Source organism: Lingula anatina, chromosome 8, assembly GCF_051362555.1.
Source record: "Lingula anatina isolate TDL-2025a chromosome 8, LinAna3.0, whole genome shotgun sequence".
Classification (NCBI taxonomy): Eukaryota; Metazoa; Brachiopoda; class Lingulata; order Lingulida; family Lingulidae; genus Lingula; species Lingula anatina.
In genome coordinates this window covers 9,977,529-9,992,424 of record NC_141774.1, presented here as the reverse complement: position 1 = coordinate 9,992,424, position 14,896 = coordinate 9,977,529, and the positions used below count along the sequence as shown (strand labels likewise).

Below are 14,896 nucleotides of genomic sequence, written 5' to 3'. Positions count from 1 at the left end.
TTAACAATATCTGACTAAACCGACAGGCTTGGAAAATACAAATAATGTATTAAACATCAAAGGGAAGAGGCTACTTAAAATTATATGAATGTTTACTGACTTGTCTGATGTTCAGGGTCAGAATGCTCCGCGTTCGGGGGCCATATTTCGATTTATTATAAACAATTTTCCCATATTTCAACACTGCTTACAAAGAGTTTTACAGGTACATGTATAATAAAATAAACAAACCTACAACAACTGATTTAAAAATGATAAATGAGACCTCAAAGGGACAAAGAAACCCTAAGATAATTCAAATCAAAAGATTTTCAAATTATCGTGATTGTCGTAGAGGGAAAAGTTTGAATTTTTGATAAACATTGACCATAAAATAAATGTACACGTTGATGGAGCACACTAGACTTTGAATGAAAAGCTCAAAACTTTGACAAGCACGGTATTATTATCTAAACTAATCTGTGATCTTTGTGGTAAGATTCCAATCTACTAATATGCTAGCAAATATTCAGGCAAAATATAACAAAGAATCGTGACAGAAATACTTGCGGTAAATTGTGTTGCATTCTTTGACTCTTTTTTTATCTACTGACAGAGGTTACTGAAGAAAATGTGATACTTATGAAACATGCTTCTAGGTCTACGCTTCACAAAAGCCCAACCTTGCGACTGCACCACACATGCTGTTGCGTCTTCACCCTGCTGTGTCCTACTGCCTAGTGAGCATTCGGTAATACAGCTCGCACTGCGATGGGCTACTTATTGTTATGCAAATATCGGACAGGTATTGCTCACTTTAGGTCAGGGACTGTGGCTGGAATTGTTCACGAATGTTCACGGTCAAAACCATGTACATGTAGATTTCACTGAAGTCCACTTGTTTTTAAAATACACCACTTTATTCCACAAATATTGCACATGCGTCTTCCATCATACAATTATATACTTCCTTGATACATTACTTACTCAAAATTCCACTCATATGTGGAGTTGCCCTGGGTACTGTATGAACATATAAACAGTCTTAAGAGGGACTCCAGATGGGAAGGGGGGAGGGGGGGCATAAAAAACAAAATGTTTGACCGGGAAAAGCAATAGAGGCGACGTGACTTTTGTAATAAAAATTAATTTAAAAAACTTTTTTCTATGATAATTCCACTGAGAAGATAGAACATTATGATGAAAGTGCAATATAACATTCATCCCAGCAGACAAACGACATTGATTCACTGTTGAATCAACGTTAATTTTGGTGGATCAACGTTGAATCAACGTAGAATCAATGTCGTTTGCCTGCTGGGATGGTGCCATAAGGGGTTAGCTCAGTGTAGCTCAATTCAAGTTTGATCTGTGGCGTAGCTGGTATATCAGGCCCGCGGCCAGCAAATTAAAAAAAAAACGGCGGTTCTTTTTCTGAAAAAAGTGGACCTTTTACAATGAAACTTATGTGTACCTAGATAAAATTTTACCCAAAATGGACCTTTTCCTGACAAAAGGGGCGGTTCTTTCTACCCCCGACCCCCCCCCCCCCCGGCTATGGGCCTGTATAAGATAGAGATCAATGTCCATCCCCATGTCAGCACCATTTAAAGGATTTTGAAGTGAAGAGAAGGGCAATATTATTGACGAGACAGACTTTATGCTAATGCTAATGATGGGCTAGGTGTTACAGCACAATACATAGGCCTATATTTATCAATCGTGGAAAATTGCACCTTATTGTAGATGTGTTCCAGTTAATTTAGAGGCTGAAAAAATTTTCATGGAAGTCTTGAGCTGTTTGTTTACCCATGACGTTTCCCTTTTGAAACGCACATTTTGCTCATGTTTGGATTGTTGTTGATGAGATGGGCCTATACTCGTAATTGTTGTGATGCAATATATAATTCACTCCTTAATTCTACTAATTTAGTATGGTGCACTTGAAGCCGAGCTTTCAAGGCACAAGATTGAAGTTTGAAAATTAGATATAAGACAGCAACACTGCAAATGTTAATGAATCACAATGAACACCGTTTTTTACATTAAAGAATATATTTTCAAAAAAATTCTCAACTGTTGCTCGCGCAGTTTTAATTACACTGGACACTTTTCTAAGAAAAGCTGCAATGCTAAGATGGAATGAAAAGCGTTGAATAAATAATCAAATAAATTGCCACTAATTCTTAAATCGGCAATACATCCACATTTTGTCCATATTCAATAAGACCACTGCACGTATGTGACCTATGTTTATCAGTTATTGTATATAAATATTAATTAGGTCATAAATATTATTTAGGTCAAAATTGGGCTAAACACGATGGTCATACACTGTACATAAAATCTGTCATGTAAACGCAAAACTGCCACTAAACTACTGAAAACGGCACATTTTAGGCAAGCGTCGTGTTTGCTGAAAGATGCACAACGGCAAAAGGCAGTGCAACGTGTAAGTCACAGCTTCAACTTGTGCTACCTGAATATATCTAAAAAAAGAATTGGTAAATATTGCCGAAACACGTATACATTCCATGCTTTGGGTACAAATAAATGTCCTGATAATAATCAATAATAATAATAACAACATATGTAGTAATTGCACTACCACAATATACACGTAGTAAAAAAATCACATATAACAAGAAACATGAACAAAGCTTGCAGCTCTTTGTAAACCCCATCCTCCACCCTTTATAAACATTCACCTGTTGACCATGGCTGCATTCACACCATGACTAACTTAGACCAGATCTTGACTAAATGACATCACCACATATAAAACTATCAAGTCCATAAATCTTGATTTCCCATTTTGGGCAATCTGTCATGAACTGCTTTTAAAATTTTCAGACTTTGTCAGCTGGCACCTATTATATAGCCAAATATCTGTGTTAAATACTAGAACATATGTAAAACCAACTGTGATTATTTCTATACTGACAAGTGTTATAGGATTCTTACTGGTTTCACAAAGGTGCTGAAGCCCCACAATTGGACTTGACTTTCAGAACAAAAATATAGTCTACTTCTCTTCAATATAAACGCGTAAGAGTCCACTCAAATTTAGTACATAAGCATGTCACTGTAACATTGGCCAAATCTTCATCCTGACATAAAACATTTCCTTTTATTGACTTTTTACTAATTATCAATAGGGTAAAAAGTACACATCAAATTTTGGGCTCTTTTGTGTAGCAATGTCTGTTGGTGCCAACTGATCTATTTTAGTCCTGATGTGAATGCATCAATTTGTTTATTTCTGGTCTCAGTTTGTCCTGATGGGAACCAGACCAGAGACTTATTTTATTTTCAACAGTCTTACACATCATCAACACTAAACGAGAATCAAACCGTATTCCTCAGATCCTATGATACATATCAACAAAGTATAAACTATACATCAATGGAAACTAAAGGCAGTTGGCAGAAATAAACTGCTTTTCAAAATTTCCAAGACTTGCAGCACAGATTTTACTTTTTTTTGTGACAAAAAATTGAACTTTTCTTAACAAGTTTCAGAATGTACGACCTTATACAGTTTCAGTGTCTTGTATCTCTTTATGTTCGGATATGTTGTCCATTTTTTATATACAATGTAGTACTGCAAATAATAGGTACACTATATCCCTGCAAAGCAGCAGCTTAAACAACGTCACAAGCATTTCTATCATATCACAATGTTAAACATTTCTATCAACAACATTTAATGTCACCTTTAAAAAAAACTGCTCTCTATCATAACATATCCATACTGTACTTGTGGTCATTACTTCCTGGTGTTGTCAATACAACTTTATTGGGTTCAATGCAGACTCTTTTATTTTTTTCTATTATTTACAGCTTCAACTTTAATGCTCAAGGGATCAACAAAATTCAGACAATGCACGTCTGAATCAAAGCTTCATCTTGGGCATATTTTTTTTCCAGAAATATCACAACCACAAAAACACATTTTGAAAAAAAAAAAAAATAAATATATAAATATGCAGCAGACAACAAGCAGTGCCAGTGGTTTGTAGAATTAATAGATAGGTGGCGCCACTGGTCAGGTCAGGGCCAACAAATTCATGAAAACACTCTGTGACTGCTTAATGAGGAAACCATAAAGAAGACAGAAAGTGGACAAATCATCAAATGCAAGATAATACTCAAGAAGACTTCAACGAAAACTGTATAATAATGTAATAATAATGGAATGAAATTAATATAATGCCACTGGGTTGGGGTACTAAAGAGGAACCTCAATTTTGGATAAGAATTGTGTCATTGTGCCTGAAATCATACTTCATGTTCGTTTGCACATTTCAATTGTTAGATCACAGTTTGAATATTTAAGCAATAAAATAATAATTAAATAAAAACAATTAATTAAATAAATAATTAAATTATTAAAATGATCAATAAAAAATAAACAATCACAATTTTCTCAAGGTAATAATATATCGAGCTGAAAAAATGTAGTTATGTAATTATTAATATCTCATTCTTTTACTGGACTGACAAAAAGAAAAAGTTTCCACAATTCCAGTTACAGAATAAGAATATTATCAATAACATATAATTCACATAAAATATTTCATCTTCATCCATCATGTCATGTGCTTTATGGGATAACATGTAAAAAGTGCCACCTTGCTACGGTAATTACATACTCATTTTATAAGAACACAATTAATGACATTTGTCTAAACATAGATTTGTTAGGTACATAAGAAAAAGTTTCTTGCAGTCAACTGTGTAAGTACCAAATTATATATTTCCCTTTATCCCAGAGTTTCAATTTTTCCTTTATCCCAAGATGAAATTCTCAATTTTCCTTTATCCCAAGATCAAAGAGTTAAAATTGTTCCTTTGTCCCAAGATAAAAGAGTCACAATTTCTCCTTTATCCTAAGATGAAAGTCTAATTTTTTTTCTTTTATCCCAAGATGAAAGAGTCACAATTTTTCCTTTATCCCAAGATGAAAGAGTTTCCGTATCTAGCATGTTGCACACCTGTTAGGCACATGTGCATTGTAAGATGGTTACATTTTTGACAACTGAAATCAAAAACCCACATTTCACACCTTAAACCTTTCTTACAGTACTCAGAAATCAGTGTATCTTTTTAATCTCTATGACACCATCTGTTATACCTTATATCCTGTCAAAACAGAAAGTCATCATTTATGCTTATCGAAACGGTTCCTTCCATATGATGTAGTTAATATGACCCGGTTTCTTTGACCCAATTATTCAATTGCCATTGCTCATGCTATCATGCTGATAAAGACGGCTCTTCGTGCCGAGGAAAGGAAAAGTATCATCAAGTTTTTTGATATCATTTAAAAACAGAAACAATCACCTGACAAGTAAGGTATATACATTGAGGCATCAAAATACCAAGCACTTGTATTATTGCAATAAACAATGATGTTTATACTTTGCCTATTAAAGTGTTTAACTGTCATAACTAACACAATGGGATGTTTTACTGTCACCATTTACACTATGAGATGGCCTACTGTCACAACTAACACAATGAGTTCTTATGTCACCACTAACACAATGGGATACTCTACTGTCACAACTAACACAATGAGATACACTAACCTCACAACAAATGAATAGCAACAATCACAACTAACACAAGAGGAAGCTCTAATTGTAAAAATTGCCTGTGGACCTAAGAGCAGACCAAAAAGACAGTGAAGGTTTCCAGTACACTTAAATCATGAATCTGGACTTGTAACAGAATCTATAAATATTGAAATGAGCCAGATTAACATGGTTTTCAAGACTTGGTAGCACTGATACACTGCTAGGAGAAAAAAAACTTGGCTGATAAAGCTGTGAATAGCATCCTTTGCTTTTCTTTAAGAGTCTTTTCTGCTGGAGAGTGAGTAACATTTGAAGGAGACCACCTACTAGAAAATTCTGAATTTTAGTAGCAGATGCTGGGCCTTCCTTCGACTCCTTTAATATGTGACCTTTTAATGTTTCTGTTCATTAGTAGATCCAAGGAGGGTGGGTAGGTGGATCTTCCAACCTGGCACCTTACCCACCACATAAAGTCATACTGCACATTTGAAATCTGTTTTCAAGGAAATTCTTCTAAGCTATTGATACAACCAAAATATTGTCTTGATCAGTCCTGCCATCTATGGTTTTGTTCCATAAGCATTCACTGCTGTAAATTGTTAATAAGACATCAGCTGTGAACTCCAGGAGATATGTAAATAAGCAAAGGTTATAAGTAGAAAAGAGCAAAATCATGGTAAGTCATCTTTTATTTTTTTCCTTCATTTTTTCTTGGCAGAGCTGGCAGCCGTAGGTTTCATAAAACTGCCACCAGGGGGAGAAGTAACTGGGAAATTTGGAAAACTCCTTCTATGAGGGTGTCCGGCACCTTTCATTGGCCCGCCTTTCCTTTTTTTGTCCCAGATCAGTTTCTCGTGGCGGACAAATATGCCGTGTTTCTTCATGCAGCGGAAGTAGCGGACTCCTTTCACGGCGCCATCATTTTTACCTGAAAAGAGGTGAATTGTTTCATAACATTTTTTTTTAAATTATTAACAGACAAATTTTACTTTATTACTAAAACTGTAATGTAATTAAAGTAATTTGAGTGATGAAGGATAAATCTTATTGTCCCTGTGCTGTTCTATCTAACTGCTTATGTGATGATGATGATGTGACGTGCAACCTTTGGAAGAGCAGAAAGGTTACAACATTTTAGGAAATTGTTTTTGTTGCAATAAGGTAATTTGAGTCCAGCAGGAGAAATCTCATTGTCCCCATGCTGTTGTTTCTGAGTGCTTTTCCTGTTGATGGGCTGCGTGGAAAGGTTAAGACAATTTAGGTAATTGTTTTTGTAAGAGAAAATATATAAGTGTCCAGCACATCTGTGTTTAAGTTTAAGAATCAGCAGAATCAGAAAGGTAATGAAAATGCTATGGGAAATTGCTCTTGTCAGGATAGATGACATAGAGGTATTTGTTTATGTGCTGCAAACAAGCTTTATAACACAAATTATGGAATACTGTATAAAAAGTGAATGAAGTGAATAAAGGATTAACTGAGATTTGTGTGGTTGTGTTGTTCTCTCTCTCAGCATTGCTCTCTAAGTAACAGAACGGTTTGCGTGAACCAACATGGCATTAATGTACATAAATATATATGAGCCGGACTTATGATAGTCTAAAAACTTGGTGAGTTTCAAATTACCTGGTGACAGATAAATAAATAAGCAATATATTACAATTAACTTTTTCTTTTTCAAACAAGTTTTAAAAAATACAAACAGCACTCCAACGTACCTTCTGCTGCATCCAATTCCACACCCACCCATGGCCCTTGAGCAAATTCTGTTGGCCCCACAAATCTCACTGTGCCCAGCTTAGATGGCCCCCGTGAGGAGGTCACAATGACAGGCTCGCCTGGCTGAATCCAAGATGGCACTGGACCGTGTCCAATTCGACTCAGGTCTGCACGACTTCCACCAAATGAGCAAAGACTCATGGCATCATCAGTATCATCTGTAAAAAAAAAAAAAGATTAAAGATTAAATATATTCTTCTTTGCTATCTGCTTTGTCTTTCATATGGACATGTTATCGGGATTAAAAAAATGGAATATGAGTATAATATACAAATTGAGAATTAAGTATCTCATAACATCAAAAATAATTCCTAGATTTGCAATATTTTACAGAAAAAAAAATCCCACCTGAGTTGTCATCATCCATACTCATACTCGACCGGTCTCCAGCTGCAGCATCAGCGCTGTGTGACTTCCTCATGCCATCACCACTAGATGTGGCCAGCATAGCAAAGTCCAGGTCGCCCAATCTCTCTAGCTGTTCCATGGCTTCCTCGCTGTAGGGGTCGTAATCAGGAGGATCCTCGGATGTTGTGTCGAAGCTACTGTCCGGGAGGTTTGGGAAAGACCTCGTCAGACGACTGTCCGGTTGGGGAGACATAAAGGTTTGGTCTTTCAGGGAATTCACAGGGGGCATTGATAATGCCTCAATTTCACTCGTTTTCGAGTCTGACGGCTTTTCAATACTGTCCAATGACTTTGCATGCACCATTTTTGCCTCCTCCGTTTCAGTGGATGATAATTCTTTAGTCTTGTTTTCAGTGGAAGCTTCCTGTGCTACCCTTGGAGTTGCCTCATCGTCAGGACTGTCTGCTTCCTCATTGGTCAAATCTGTGGTTTCCATAGCAACTGGTCCTGGCACTTCACCAGCTATTTTTGTGTCATTTGCTTTGTTCTCAGTTACAGTTTTGATGCTTTGCACCTCTTCATCATCCTCGTCACTGGTGCTCTTTTGTTTCTCTTCCACGATATCATGCTTGTGTTTATCGGCCTCGGAATCCTCAATGCTCTGTAGACTGGTGGAATCCTCCGAGGCAGAGGAGAGAGTATGGGTCGACACAGCTTGTGAGCCGTAACCACTCGACGTCATACTTGGAGTGAGCGTTTTCACTTGAAGTTCAGAGATGCTGTCACCAGTGTTGGAGTGACTGATACCAATGCCATCTTTTGGCGGACTGTTCTGAGCCGAGCTCGGTTTTACTCCATCTTTGTCAGAATGTGGTGCTTTGTACGACTCAAAATCTTGGAATTCATCACTGCTCACGCTGGCACCACGATGGTTTGGTGGCTTTGGACGATCAGGGGACAGGCGTGTTGCTAGTTCTTCTTCATCAGACTAACAAGGAAACAATTAGAACATGGAGATCAAATACTACAGGAATATGTTAATCTTGCAGATTACATTTTTAAACTCTACTTATTTAACATATAAGGTTACTGAGAATTGGGGAGAGTGGCTGATAAGGTTAAGAGAGCCCATATAAAAATTGGTGATTTATAAAAGGCCTTAATCAATTTTCAAAGGACTCCCTATAGACATTGAAGGAAAAAGAATATACATACGTCAATAGATTGTACATAGAAGTTAGGTGGTTAATAAAATCATTTCATTTTCAAAGCAGATATTTTGAGATAACAAGAAATTGCACATCAGGTTGTCCACAAATTCCCTTTTCTTCCTCTAGAATTATAGGTCTGTAGACAGCAATTTAAAAGGGGAGGGGATTCTTTTCCTGAAGAAGTGAACCTTTGACCCCCTTTTCATCCCTTCTGGTTGACCAATTTGGGAAATTAAATAGAACATAGAAGTAATCTTTATATACAGAGTGGGCCTTTTACAGACGAAATGGCATTTTTTTCAGAGCCAAGCCTGGTTTTTCACCTTCCCAATCCTCTGCTTGCAGAATTGATCATATTAATATATTAGCCACTACTTATAGACATCTACGGAATAATCTAGCACATACATCATCTCCGTTGAGGAGAGGTTTCTTGAGTTGTTGCTCCTCCATCAAAGTTCTCATAGGCTTCACTGGTTTAGCTGTGGTAGGACTGGTGAACTTTGGCAGGGCTAGAAAGAGAGATGGAAGGATGAATAAAACGTGGATTTAATCTGGCTTAGAGACATTTGCTGTCTGTGGTTGTTATTTAATTTCCTCCTGCTTTAAGCCAGCGATGTTACAGAGATGTCTTCATAATAAGAGACATAGCTTTCACAGACATTATTCTGCCATTATGGTACATATTAGTATCGATTTTTATATTACCATCAATGCACTAGACACTGCGGCCCATATGTACTTAAAACTTGCTTTAAAAATTGTCCATAACTGTATTTAAAATTTAAAACAAATCCTCATGGGAATATGTATCAATATGTGCTGAGAAAGCAAGTTGCAGCAACAGCAGCTAGCATGCAGTACAAATGCATATTCTAATGACGTAACAATCAATTTAGGGGGAGACTCAGCTGTTCACATTGAAAGGTTCTCAAAGAAAATCCAATTTCAAATAGTTAATTTTGCATTACATCTTGAATAAGTTTTAAAGGATGAAAAGGATAAACTCATCATTATTTCCCAAATGAAAATCCAAGTCTGCCCCTACAAATAACAAATTCATCTTAACTGATATGGTAAAAACCTGAACATTTTGTCACTTAAAAATTAATAAATATTTTAAAATGCTTGGCTTTGACACAGCCATATTGGGTGACCAACTTTTGAAAATTAATGAGAGGCCCATTTTTTTTAAAGTTTGATAAAATTTTCAAAATGAAAAATTTTCAATACCGACTAAATTTTCAAGTTTTTACCATTTGATATATATATATATCTTCAGCAGGCTGTGGGAAAATACTGCACAGATAATTATTTATCCTGAATTAGTCTATGGATATGTAAACTGGATTTGAGGATGAATTTGGTATCAAATACATTTTAAGAGAGATTTGGAGTGAATTCTGTTGTAATTGAGTAAATTGTTAATTAATTCCCATTTTTCGATAAGCAGCTTTCAAAGAATCAACATTTTCAATAAATAGCACAAGTTTAATTTTTTTTTACTTAATATTTATATTCATATTTTCCTTTCATATTTTGTCAGAGCATTTTAAATATTTATAAATGATCAAATTTCATGAAATACTGTTGGCTGTTAAATAATCTGAATCATTGTTATTCTGTTGTAATTGAGTAAATTGTAAAATAATTCCCATTTTTTTCAAAAAAAAAAAAAAAATATGCAGCTTGAAAAAAATCAACATTTTCAATAAACAGCACAACTTTAAAATTATTTTTCAATACTCATACTCATTTTGTCTTTTCTGTTAAAAAATCTGAATCATTTTTATTTTCACAGAATTTTTTGTATGAACATTAGTACAAGCAATGGTGGTTTCCCTTTTATTTCACTATACACATACTTAAATTCTGCTATTCCCTCTAAAATTATATAATAAATTTTTCCAAAAACAAATACCCACTATTATTATAATATTAAATATTTTTGTCCATAAGCTTCTGAAAAAGTTAAAGAATTAATTTATAACTTGCATACTTTATTGTTTCACTGTCATATTCACATTATTTGGATAACTACATGAAAGGAAAACCACCATGAATGGGCATTTTTAGGCAGAGTGTCAAATATGGGTATTCTCGTATTTCCATACTTGTTGGTGTGAAACTAAACCTATTTTCCTTCCCTTTGGCTCTAGAGACCAACGTTATAGAATTTGTCACATAACTCGGCCTGTACAGATTTATGCAGGACCTAGACATATAACCTACCAACAAAAAATGTCATAACTATAAGAAAATAAAATAACACACAAAAATACAAAGTCAAATAATTAATAATTGTAAACAATAATGTCAAAACCACGAGACAAAAACACACACAACATGCAACATAGTGTAAGATACTGTACAACATAATTTTAGCTACAGAAAAGTTTTTAAAGATACTGAAATTTACAAGCTCGCATTTATCTTCATAGGAACCTATGAGATCATAATTTTGACTGAAAAAAAAAGTGTACATAAGAGAAAAACTGAAATCATCATGACAGAAAACACCAAGGTAAAACAATAAAACCCACATGTAATGAAATTGTCCCAAATGCTCGAAACTCTTAGGGACCGTTCATACGAAAAATCTATTTTCTAAAAATCTATTTTCTATTTGCGGTATCTTGTGATCACTCCGAGCGCAGCCGAGAATTAATTACAGCTTTGGAAGTAACTGGCTCGCGCTGCCAGTAAATATGCTGCGGGGTATTCAGGGCACAGACCGTGATCACAAGATACCACAAATAGAAAATAGATTTTTAGAAAATAGATTTTTCATATGAATGGTCCCTTATTCCACCCTCTTGTAGGTTGTGCAAGTGAGGCACTCTAAAGAAGCATTTGGCAAATTTCTTCCTTCATCTTTCCCCATTGTGAAGAAATCTTTCCACGCTTTGAGGTTCAAAGACGAAGGTGAAACAGGAAGTGTGACACCTAAACCTATGTGCATGTACTCATATTTTTTACTCCTACAGCATAAAAAAATTGTCACTGTTTATGAAACACTTTGAGACCCTTAACATGTTTTCTAAAAAATAAAAAAAGTCAGAGTTTCTGACAGAAAATCATTGACCAAGGAAGAATGTCTTTTTTTTTCAATTGGGTTTGCAAGTGAGAATACAAGGTATGCAATTTAATATCATAGCTCTTTATAAAATAATGAAACTCTTGTCACTGTTTTTTTTATGCCATTTTGCTGAAAGTTTCTTGGAACTTTCTGAAATTTCTGTTTGTTTTACTCATAAGCAATAAGGTGGTATATCTTTGGTGCAAAAAAATTGTTGCTTTTATTGACCACAGTTTTTGTATATGACTTGTGCAGTGAATATTAGTTTTTTGTTTCCTTTGTTTTGATAACTAACTGAATGTTTTAATACTCTGTTAAAATACAATAGGGAAAACCTAGTCCTTTTCTACTGATCTCTAGGTTCAAAAATTCTGTGGAAATATCACAACCTTTTGGAAATCGGAAAAATGTTGGTATGTCCATATGGTTGTATTTATGTTTTAAAAACCAGTTTTTATCAATAGATGACACAAATCCTTTATGTCTGTATTTAAGGCAATAAAAAAAATAAAGCAAATGCTTTGATTTTCAAAACTCTACCTTGGAGTCAAGTAATTTACTTGCAGCACCGCTCTTTGCTTAGGACAAAAGAAATCCGATATGGTTTGTGGATACAATGACCCTTTACTATTGACCACCTTCCAAGACTGATTAAATTTATTAAAATCATGAACCAGATATCCAATATTACCTAAATTAATAATCTAAATATTTTATCCAAGGTACAATATGGATATATAAGTGAATGTGTAGAACATACTAATTTAAACGTAAAAGATATTTTCGGCAAAGAAACAAGTAACTTTTGCAAGTTCACTAAAATATTGAATTTGAAGTAATCCCAATATTAGCTACCCATAATGCCATTCCATTTACGATACAAATAATGGGGCAATCAAGGAAATAAACTAAGCATAACTGCTGAGGCCGTAGTGTAAACAACAAGTCTGATAAAAAGCTGAGCTGGAAACGCATACAAATTACACGAAAACATGCAAATACTTGTAGAATGCAGACATAATGCAACAACATGGAGCAAAATGGGCGTGCTGACAGTGACTGCGTACGTAGAAAAAATCGTGAATGCATGCACATAGGAAGAAAGAGAGATGTACTACCAAAATACGAGAAGAGACTGAACGTACGGCATGGACCCTCTGAACCACCTTGCGACGCCGGCCCCAACCCACAGGGGTCCCCGCCGCTCAGACTGCGACGCAGTTTAGGTTTGGCAAAATCAAACCCCTTATAGGGCTTAGGCGCGTACATGCGCATGAGACGTGCGGGGTCCCTCTTCAGAGGGTTAGTGGTGTGCTCATGCGAGTCGGTCAAACCCACAAAATTGAGACCTAAATCCAAGGAAGTAGGGCGAGCTGTAAAAAGAATCAAGCACATTGTTAGTGGTACCAATTCCTGCTGCAGTCAAAAATCTAGGTCAAAGATTAACTAAGGATTCAAGCACATGTCAATTTCTCTAGCATTCAAAATCTAGGTCAAGGTCAAGACCAAGGGCAACCTGTGTGTCTACAGCAAGGCCTTAAACGGTCCCCTTTTCTCATGCATGTAAGGAATTGAAAAAAATAAATATAGAGTGAGAAAGGCGACATTTTCAGCTTTACTGTAGCATCAGGATAGCTTTTTTCGTAAAACTAAACAAAATCTAGGTCAAAGGTTACCAAGCCAAGGCCACCAAGGTCAAAGGTCACCAAGGCAAAGCCAGCACAAAAGCGGCATGTTTATCATCCTCCCCAAACTCCCTCATGCTTCCCTCAAAGTAATTTTGTGTTCTACATGTATAACATACATCAATTTAAAGACAGTTCTAGTACAATGTGCAAACACATATCAGCTTTCAGTGCAGTTAGCAAACTAAAGGGTTTCATTTTTTCGTGTATAAGTATAACCATATGTGAAAATAATTAAATAGAAAAAAAAAACAGTTGATGATAATTTGATGGAAATGTCATTACTCCTTCTTCTTTGTCTCATCTTTTCATATTTATGCAAAATTTACCCCTGCTGAATGTTAGCCACACTTTATACTTTAACAATTTCAAAAAAATATTTCTTTGCTCAACCCATAAGATATACACTGTCCTATAGAAAATATTTGAATGTGGCCATCTTTTTACTAAAAGTCTTCTTTTCTCAAATTTCAATAAAACATGCAAGTTAAGTTGTCAGTATAGACAAAACCTCTCACAAAAGAAAGGTATCAATTATCCTGTCTGTAGGACCAGATATCAGTAGGGCTGGATAATATTATATTCAGATTGTCCTTGGAATTGCCACAACCCTAACCTCTCCAATTTTTTACCAAAATTCTACCTAGAGCAACTGGAAAAAGGTCTGCCTACCTAAGTTTCCCAATCCAAAGGCAGCTCCCATGCTCTTGCTCTCCCGTAGTGTGTCCTTCTTGCCACCAGAGGTCATTGACAGCTGAGAGACATCTTGTATACTCTCTGCCCGCAGCTGGAGATAAAAAAAGAAATTTGTAATTGACTTCATTGGTCATGGTCATTGCTTAAAAGCCTTTTTTTAAATATTGGTCTGTATACTTAGGCTATTCAGTTTTTACCAGTGCACTTTGACAGGTACCAACAAAGAAATACACAACATGGCATTAAAACTCATCTCCATTTTAACATAAGCCAGATTCAGTATTATACATACAGAAATAATTCTTTCGTTATCTTTGACAGTACACTCGTTTTCAAACCTCACTTCAGAAAATAACAAATATTACTCTTCCATATTGTTACTAGTAGGTGAATTTTTCAGTTAATTTGTAGAGTTCTTTTTGGTTTAAGCAAGAGCCTGATGTGGCCATGCTTTCAGAAAATAAGTTAAAAAGACACACTATAACCAGGAAACAAGCCCCTTTCTTTCCAAATGCAAATAAAGCAGAGAACTTGTAA

At 35.5% G+C, this 14,896-nt stretch overlaps 1 protein-coding gene across 7 annotated transcripts in view; it reads right to left on the bottom strand.

The window, feature by feature from the left end:
* Positions 1 to 2,488: 2,488 nt before the first annotated feature.
* Positions 2,489 to 14,896, bottom strand: part of LOC106157133 (kinesin-like protein KIF13A) — a 112,275-nt gene continuing 99,867 nt past the window's right edge. For 4 of the 7 annotated variants that reach the window (XM_086994310.1, XM_086994313.1, XM_086994311.1 and 1 more), the window contains 6 exons: positions 14,336 to 14,450; positions 13,124 to 13,351; positions 9,308 to 9,411; positions 7,689 to 8,676; positions 7,280 to 7,498; positions 2,489 to 6,489 (listed from right to left, as the gene is read on the bottom strand). In XM_086994310.1, coding sequence (XP_086850436.1) covers positions 6,263 to 6,489; positions 7,280 to 7,498; positions 7,689 to 8,676; positions 9,308 to 9,411; positions 13,124 to 13,351; positions 14,336 to 14,450 — 1,881 coding nt within the window. In that variant the 3' untranslated portion in view covers positions 2,489 to 6,262. Of the gene's footprint in view, positions 6,490 to 7,279; positions 7,499 to 7,688; positions 8,677 to 9,307; positions 9,412 to 11,013; positions 11,128 to 13,123; positions 13,352 to 14,335; positions 14,451 to 14,896 lie in introns of all 7 variants that reach the window. The other 3 variants (XM_086994315.1, XM_086994316.1, XM_086994314.1) reach the window with 2 other exon arrangements.